Below are 9,370 nucleotides of genomic sequence, written 5' to 3'. Positions count from 1 at the left end.
TTAGTTTCATCACCAATTTATTTTTGATTACCAGGTGAGCATATCTATTGAATTCCTGGATTTTTTGGTCACTTACCTGAATTTAGTTCAGCCAGATCTGGAAAGCCAACCTTACTTGGCCAGGATGCCTATGCAAGCATGGTTTTATGTGAGCCAAGAGTGATGTTGTACATACACTTATACTGTATACACACCTGGCATAACGTCAATCTCAGTTTTGCCTATTAAGGTTTTCAAATGGAAAATAGGCATTTGAAAAGGAATACATTTTAAATGAAGAAACATGAACACATTTTAAAACTTTTTTTAAATTGCAACAAATCAGAAAGGAACTTTTGTTCTTCCCCCAATCCCGAGAAATCAATTGATTTCACTATCGCAACACTTAAGAAACATTTAGACAGGTGCATGGATAGGAAAGGTTTAGAGGGATATGGGCCAAATGCAGGAAAGTTGGACTAGTGTAGATGAGACTTGTTGGCCAGTGTGGGCAAGTTGGCCAGAAGGGCCTGTTTCCAGACTGTAAGACCGACTTAAATTCTGCAGGTCAAACCCGATGTAGAATGCAGGATCAGATGTCCAAGCATAAATGATGGGGCAATAATAAATAAGGGTACACAGCCTCAGCATGCACCAAAGTCTTTACATCCCAAAATAGCTGTTTATAGATCAACTACGAAAATGAGCAATGGCAGATGGATTTTGTGGTGGACTTTGGGAGGTCAAATGCAAGGAGGAAGTATAAGTGAATTACAAGACCATTAACATTTATGTACGGGGGAGCTTGGAGTCTAGGTCCATTGCTCCCTGAAAATGGCAATATAAAGTACATAGTGGGAAAGAAAGCACTTGATATACTTGCTTTCATCAGTTGAAGCATTGAGTACGTCAGGAAGTAATATTGCAGTTTTATGGCTGTTAGGCTGCATTTGGAGTATTGGGTGCAGTTCTGGTCAACCCCATTACAGGAAGAATGTGGAACCTTTGAGATGACACAGCAACAGTTTACCAGAAGCCTGTCTGGATTAGAGGGTATTAGGAGAGGTTGGACAAACTTGGTTCTTTTTACCTCTGGTGGGACGGAGGCAAAGGAGAGACGTGATAGAAGAAATTAAATTGAGGTGCAGATGGGGCTGTCAGAAACTCTTCTCCCCCCCCCCCCCCCCCCCCACACACACACACTGGAAATGTAAAAGACTAGAGTACATAGCTTAAAGTTCAAAAGATAGGTGCAGGACAAGTTATATTTTTTACAGATAGTTGCAAGTGTGCAAAACATGCTGTCAGGGGTAGTAGCGGGGACAGATATGATAGTGGCATCCAAGAAGCTTTTAGATAGGCACATGGATATGCAGGGAATGGCAGAATATGAATCCTGTGCAAGCAAAGGAAATTAGTTTATCTTGCCACCATGTTCAGCACAGGCAGTGTGGGGCAAAGGGCCAGTTCCTGTTCTGTACTGCACTAAATGCTTTTTAAGCTGCGAATGAGCATTTCAGCATGAACTCTCAAACGTTTTACCTAATAGAGATGTTTTTTTTGCATGAGAGTTTCAGCCTCAAATAAATCCCCAAATCAGACCTATTCATTATTCCAAGTATTAAAACAGAAATACCTGGTGAACACTTTAAGTTAACCTATTAACACATTAACTAGAGAGAAGCTGTTAATGATACCCAACAAAGACCAATTCAATCAGAGTGATTCTCAAATTAAAAGTTCAAAAGATTACATAACCTATAATTTTCATTTGATCAGTGACGTAGATAAGTGATGCAAATCCATTCTGACATGACATTCAGAATTATATTACACCATGGATACCTGGTAATAAAGGACAATCATTTTTTGTCATTCTTTGAATGTGGTGAACAAAAAACTATCCTACAACCAGATGACAATGCCCTCACATTTTTACAAGCCAAACTATACATATCAAACATCTTGTGCCTTAACCAAAATGTTCAATTAGTGGATAGTTGTTTGAAGTTTTAAAATTTCTCATCATCACAATCGAAATTGGATAGATTTGTTAGAGATCTGCGAGTGCAATTATATATATCCAATAGACGTAGCACTTTAACACGATATAAACACATGTCAACTTACTGTTTAGTAAATTGGTGAGTTATTGACTGTAATGTCAATGAGAAATGGCATAAAGTCACACAAGAATCAAAGTAGTAAGTGTAATCAGTGAAAAGTTTCTTCGATCAAAACACAAAATGAGTCATTTATAGAAGTTGGTTAAGAGTACATTACAGCTTATAATAGCCTACCCACGTGGAATAATAGATGTTGAACTAGAGAAATATCTAGCAAAACCCAGTATTATAGTATGCAAATTTTATTTTGATAGCTAGAAAAGTGTGAGTGTGTCACACGTAATCAATGGGAAGATGCAAGAAAGTTTATTTCTCAAACAAGCAGATAAAATGAGAATTTATGCATTCTAATTTGTCCCATTAGGATCAACATATGCATCAACTGCTAAATATTTCATGACTTTTTGTGGATTATCATAAAATTGAGGTTTGAATAATGTTATCCTAAAAATATTTTCTGTAGCAAGATTGGTGTCCCTATTTTAGTTATATTACATTCTCATCCTAGAATGTTACTCTCTGTTTAATTCAGTACCAAACTCAATATTGTGTGGCTCAATGTGCTTATGTTGGGAAGAGTCTGAAATTGTCTGGAGAGAAAGCATACCAATTGTTTCTAAAAGTTATGTTGAAGATAAATCACTTAGTATTATAATGTAGAATACATGTAGAATATTTATACAATACAGCAAAACAAAAACATTAAGCCTAGAGAAAACATTTGTTTGCATATTTGTCAGAAGATGGAAGATCAAACTTTATTCATCAACTATCTGCATACAAAACATATTGCACATCAACCAACCGAACAAAAAAACTCTAAGGATTCTAACTAATGTTGTTTACATGGAAAATTGTTTCTCTGGAACTTAATCTTACAGTAGTTGGATTATTTTGGCAATGACATCTACAACCAGTTTAGTGTAATATTTAAAGCATTGCTTGATTTTTAAATACTGTACAGTTAATAAATAAACCAAACAAGCCCCTTGTAAAATAGTCACTGCCAACAACATCCCATTGTCCCTGCAGATATATAGATGCAAACAAGTATTCTCCAGTGGTCTGCAATTTTCTCTACATACAGCATTAAAAAACCTAGAGATTTAGTAAAATTGACTAGTTCCCAGACTAGTATCACCTAGCATCCCTAATGTTAAATTTACAATTCAGTGCAAAATTTTGAAATTGCATTTTTCTATCTTATTCAATGAAAAAGTGGTTGCATATTGGAGAACTTGACAAAAAGCAGCCAATGCTTTACTCCATAACATATTACAGTAAATGTCAGTGATCTCCATCTCCAGAATGATCTGAAATTTCTTTACACGTTTTAAAACATATTCCTACAACCAGCTAGCTCTTAATTTTGCATCTACTGTCTGAAGGCACAACATCTGATAATGTATTGAGAACTTAACTAGGTGAAAAACAAATGCATACAAGTGTTTTATTCAAGAAACCTCCCCATCTCCATTCCAGTACGGAGGAACTAGAAAAAAGTGCGCCGTAAAGTCTGGCAGTCCTTCCTCTATCTTTGGCAAGCTTTTACAAGCACTAATAGAAAATGTAACTTAATAGAAATGGATAATGATGGAAAAATTTTAAGAAACACCATTCATCACAACTTCAGTTCCATTTCCTTGGTGATCTCTTTGTTGGCTTTCATTAGAATCCTCATGTGCAGAGGCTTCCTCAGAAATATTGTTTGTTCCATTCACGGTCTTGACAGCTGGACAGACTTCATCAATCACATCATCTTGTACCTGTAGAGGAGGCATATTAAAATTGCTACAGAAAATGCATATTTTACACACAAATCTGAAAATTCCACAAAGATTACAGATTATGTCCTCTATAGCACCAACACGAGCTGCTGAACTGGTCAGTGCTGGTTTCAGCTAATCACTGAAGTTCTTAGGTATATTTCATTAACACCATTTGTAAAAAATGTAAATAAGGACAGCACATAGATTATAAATAAGAGGGACAAATGTAAGATTTGATTGACCTGAGATGACAACTTATGCCCTTGTCCCACTTAGGAAACCTGAACGGAAACCTCTGGAGACTTTGCGCCCCACCCAAGGTTTCCGTGCGGTTCCCGGAGGTTTTTGTCAGTCTCCTTACCTGCTTCCACTACCTGCAACCTCCGGCAACCACCTGCAACCGCACGGAAACCTTGGGCGGGGCGCAAAGTCGCCAGAGGTTTCCGTTCAGGTTTCCTAAGTGGGACAGGGGCTTTAGGGAAGGAGACAATGCTACTGCTGCAACTGTAGGAATGGCAGCTATGAAATTGTATCACAAGAAAAGGCATGAAGATTGCATATTAAACTGTCAGAGGCCAGAGTGCACAGCAACAAGTTAGAATATGCAACTTGTATGGTTCCTATAAAGCTTTAAAGACAAGGGGTTAAAAACAAGTGATTCAAACAAGTGTTGTATGAGACTAAACATGGAGGTGGAAAGTGAGTGAAGCGTTTAAGAGGTCAGAGAAGTGGCACGAGGCAGCAATTGGATGCCATATGGACCAATGGAGAGTTATTGAGAGCCAGGTAATGGAACTTTTAAAGCAGAAGTTACGATGTACCAATAGGGAGAAAAACTGGTAAAACACACAAAATTAATGGGCAGAATAACACTTCTCTAAATGGGAATGAGTAAAGGAGGAAAGTGGTCAAATAACCTTCATTCATCATCTTGTGATTTTCTGATTTGGAATAAGAGGTAATCTTCAGAGGAAAGTTAAACAGCCTTGCTTGGACAGATGAAACTTTACAGTTCCTGTAACCAAGGAATACCCCACTTTGGAATGTTTGATACTAAGATGTGACAACATCCAAAGCGATTGAAAGGGGAGAAGTTTCATTCATGGCGGACTATCAACAGGCAAACTGCCAACATCACATTTTCTCTCATTAGATTTTCAGTGCATGAAGATAGAATAATCACATGCATGTGAGAAACAATCAGACCATCCCAATTTCATTGCTCAAGTTCTTACCAAGGTAATTGCTTTTTTGCTGGCTGCAAGGTTCTCTTTCGGCTGGGTTCTTTGTCGACTCTGAGATTCTGCCCGAGATATATAATCAGCTACAGTTACTGCCATGAAAAACAAACAAAAAAAGATTTTTACAATTCATTCGGTATGCCCCTAAAATGGTTTTGCATGAATTAACTTTTATTTTCTGCCAATCATCTTAATCAAACAATATTCTAGAATGTTATGTAATACTGACAGTTGTGGATATATGTATAGTTAAATCAAGCATTTGGACAGTGTACTGAAAGACAAAAAAAACAGTGTTTACCGCCATGACCATAAGTTGCATTTTTCTAATGTATTTTACAAATGTAGCTCTTTTGTTTCGATCCAGTACCACCATTTATCCAACCTATAAATCTGAGTTCAAGCAACTGCCTAATAAGTGAACAATTATCAACATTAATCAAGCTATTTTCCAGACTTAAGTCACCCAAGTTTAATGAGAGTTTGAGTGACAAATTGACAATCACTTAATAGACACAGTAGATCTTTTGTACACAAAACAATAATAGAAGATTAAAACTACTTCGACAGTTTGGATTTAATTTATCCTGAGAATCTGATCTTGCCCTACAGCATTTAAATCAGTTAACAATACTTCCTATAGGTGGTCAATCATGGTCATGTCTGCCTGGAAAGAATAACTAAATCAACAGCAACTTGGGTAGGATTGCTATATTCAATTCAATTCAACTTTAATGTCATTGCACAAATACTGAGTATGGGTACAACGAAATGCAGTTTTGCGTCAGTCCGTAGTAGTGCAATATAGAAATTTTTTTTAAAAGAGGATACAGAACAATAGAAAATGCAAAATAATTAAACAATGGGGACGGAGGGACCGGAGGAATCTATCGGCGGGACTCCGAGTTCAGCAATGCGATGGTATGATTGTAGAAGCTGTTCCTCATCCTACTGGTACGAGACCTGAGGCTCCTGTACCGCCTCCCTGATGGGAGGAGGGCAAACAGTCCATGATTGGGGTGGGAGGGGTCTTTAATGATCTTCCCAGCTCGTTTCAGACACCGTTTTCGGTGGAGGGCATCCATGGCAGGGAGCGGGGCGCCGATGATGTGCTGCGCGGTTTTCACCACCCGTTGTAGTGCCTTCCTGTCCGCAACAGTGCAGCTGCTGTACCATACCGTGAAGCAGGCGGTCAGGATGCTCTCGATGGTACACCTGTAGAAGTTGGTCAGGATCTGGGGGGACAGGTGGGCTTTCTTGAGCCTCCTCAGGAAGTAAAGGCGTTGCTGTGCCTTTTTGACCAGCTTGGAGGTGTTGAGGGACCAGGACAAATCCTCCGAGATGTGTACCCCGAGGAATTTGTAGCTGGAGACGCGCTCCACCTCAGTCCCGTTTATGTGGATGGGGGTATGTCTGCCCCCTCTGACCTTCCTGAAGTCGACAATAAGTTCCTTCGTCTTCTTGGAGTTGAGGACGAGGTTATTATTGGCACACCAGGTTGTCAGGTGCTGGACCTCCTCTCGGTAGGCTGACTCATCGTTGTCACTGATCAGTCCTACCACCGTGGTGTCGTCAGCGAACTTAATGATGGCGTTGGATCCGTACTTAGGGATGCAGTCGTGGGTGAAGAGGGAGTAGAGGAGAGGGCTGAGCACACAGCCCTGTGGCACGCCGGTGTTCAGTGTTATAGTGGTGGAGTTGAGGTTGTTGACCCTAACAGACTGTGGTCTGTTGGTGAGGAAATCCAGTGTCCAGTTGCAGAGGGAGGTGGAGATGCCAAGCCCGCTGAGTTTGGTGATCAAGCTGGCGGGGATGACAGTGTTGAAAGCGGAGCTGAAATCAATGAACAGCAACCTGATGTAGGAGTTGTTGTTGTCCAGGTGGGTCAGGGCAGAGTGTAGGGCCGCCGCTATGGCATCCTCTGTAGACCTGTTGGCCCGGTAGGCAAACTGATGGGGGTCCAGTGTGGGGGGGAGGCTGGCTTTGAGGTGAGCCAAGATCAGCCGCTCAAAGCACTTAGCAATGACAGGGGTGAGTGCCACTGGGCGGAAATCGTTGAGGCTCCCTGTGGCTGACTGTGGCTATAGTAAAGAAGCTGGCTGTTTTTATCTACCATCTTCCCATGATAATCCAACTTTCCATTTTAATCCCTATTCCATATTCCCTACTCTGTATTCCACCCCCTCACTCACCCACATACACCCCACACGGGATCGTGCAATTCTTTGCCATAATAAAAATGTTCGTAATTTCTATTTTTAATTCTCCCTCTTCAATGATGCCCCCAAAATTGGCAAATTTTGCTTCAATTTAGCTTTTTCAGGGACTTAAGACAATAACAGACAAATCTTTTCATTAACAAAGTTCATGTAAAGGTTGGAAAAAGGCTAACGGGAATTTTTTTACTTAAAATGACATTGCCCAATCATGAAATGTATTGATAATTTACACGCATTTAGTAGAATATTTCTGGAGACATAAGTAAATATTTTCAGATGTGCAAACAACAAAACATTTTTTTCATTAGCTTTGTATTTCAGGTGTTTCCCTCTCCACCAATGTCTTTGAGTCAGGGCACTAATTAATAACACTAGTTAATTCATTTGGTAAACTATTTAGCACCAAAAGACCATAAGCATTACAACCATAAGAAATAACAATTAGCTGATTGTGCCACTTGGTATTAAATGTATAGAGTATTCATGCTATTTATGATTTTGAACTATGTACAATTTGAATCACAGATGGAGCTGAATCTACTACTTAGCAACATAATTTTTACCATGCAGATAAAGTTTAAAGTTGACCTACTTGGAAAATACCAATCTTATCAAGCTCTTAATGAATCAGTTCCTGCTTATAAATTATTTAAATCTGTAAAACTAATCTAAGTAAATGTAATCAAAATAATTTGGGGGAAAAAACACCAACATTTCAAATTTATTTCTGAAACACAACCATGAATCACTACAAACACGTGCATTTGCAGGATTTCTTGAAAGTGTTAAACACGGAGCAAAATGTGAATAATCCAAGAAATATTCACAATTAAGTAACTCTAAGAGGGCCCTCAAAATAGTCACAGATCACAGAACTAAGCTGATCAGCTCAACAAGTCCAAGCCAACCAAGCTGCCAACCTGAGCTATAATGGTATTTGCTGCGTTTTCCCTAAATCCCTCTAAATCTTTCATATTCATGTACTTGGCTGAATGACTTTTATACATTACTAGACCAAGTGCAGGCCCATTGCGTCTATTCCCCCAACGCACCCATTCCCTACCCGTAGCTCCCACGGGAGGCGTGATCCTCCAACTCAATCGTTTTCCGAACGTAAGATTCCAGCACTTCCCTAGCCTCCCTCAGCAGTGCTCTTTTAAAAAAAAATCCAATTGCACTTGCCCTGTGTGTTGCAATAGCAATTCCCCCCCCCCCCCCCACCTAATCTATCCATTGAGACGTCATCAGTTGAAGCTGCCGTTGTGACGTCATCAGTTGAAGCTGGTCGGGTTCAAATGCAAGGTATTTTTATTTCTATTTTAAACTTTAATCAATAAGTCGAGAAATAAAGCATAAAATGTTCAGTAAAAGTTATCTTTGCCTAGAGGGGGGGAAATGTGAATCAAAATGTGTAAAAATCTTGTGAAAGTTGGCATTTTTAAAGCTTTAATCGCGAATAACATGTCAAATATAGGATGAAATCTTCATTGATGCCGAGCCTTTGTGATGTCATCAGTTGAAGCTGGTGGTTTTAATTTCAAAGTATTTTGACTTTTTTTAGACTTTTAATCAGTAATGAGTTGAGAATAAGTCGAGAAGTCAGGCATAAAATGTTCAGATAAGGTGATCCCGGCCTCGACGGGAAAAATGCCAATCGGAATGTGTAAAAATGTAATCGTTACCGCGTAGTGTTTTTGCAAAGATGTAAAGACAACCTCATACACACACACACACACACACACACATATATATATATATATACACACGTACAAGATCAGACTTTTAATAAGTATATGATAATTGTTCCTGCTTTACCATTTCCTCGAGCAGCCTGTTACATGTCTGCACCAATTTTGGGAAATATCTAATCGACTCTGGCAGAAATCCAACCCCCACCAACTTTCATATATTCAAGTGCAAGAAACAACTGATGTGAACTATAAAGCCAGGATGTCAGTAACAAATCATACACATGTTCTGGGCAAATTGTACTTTGAATATCTAATCCCATCCCACAAGAGACACATTCAATTGCT

At 39.2% G+C, this 9,370-nt stretch overlaps 1 protein-coding gene across 3 annotated transcripts in view; it reads right to left on the bottom strand.

Annotated features, from left to right (window-relative positions):
- Nucleotides 1-2,825: 2,825 nt before the first annotated feature.
- Nucleotides 2,826-9,370, bottom strand: part of fxr1 (FMR1 autosomal homolog 1) — a 63,435-nt gene continuing 56,890 nt past the window's right edge. For all 3 annotated transcript variants that reach the window (XM_033032155.1, XM_033032157.1, XM_033032156.1), the window contains 2 exons: nucleotides 5,110-5,207; nucleotides 2,826-3,871 (listed from right to left, as the gene is read on the bottom strand). In XM_033032155.1, coding sequence (XP_032888046.1) covers nucleotides 3,710-3,871; nucleotides 5,110-5,207 — 260 coding nt within the window. In that variant the 3' untranslated portion in view covers nucleotides 2,826-3,709. The remainder of the gene's footprint in view (nucleotides 3,872-5,109; nucleotides 5,208-9,370) is intronic.

The sequence above is a fragment of the Amblyraja radiata genome, chromosome 13 (genome assembly GCF_010909765.2).
Source record: "Amblyraja radiata isolate CabotCenter1 chromosome 13, sAmbRad1.1.pri, whole genome shotgun sequence".
In the NCBI taxonomy this organism is placed as follows: Eukaryota; Metazoa; Chordata; class Chondrichthyes; order Rajiformes; family Rajidae; genus Amblyraja; species Amblyraja radiata.
Note: the sequence above shows the minus strand (reverse complement) of the source record. Positions and strands in the feature narration are given on the sequence as shown.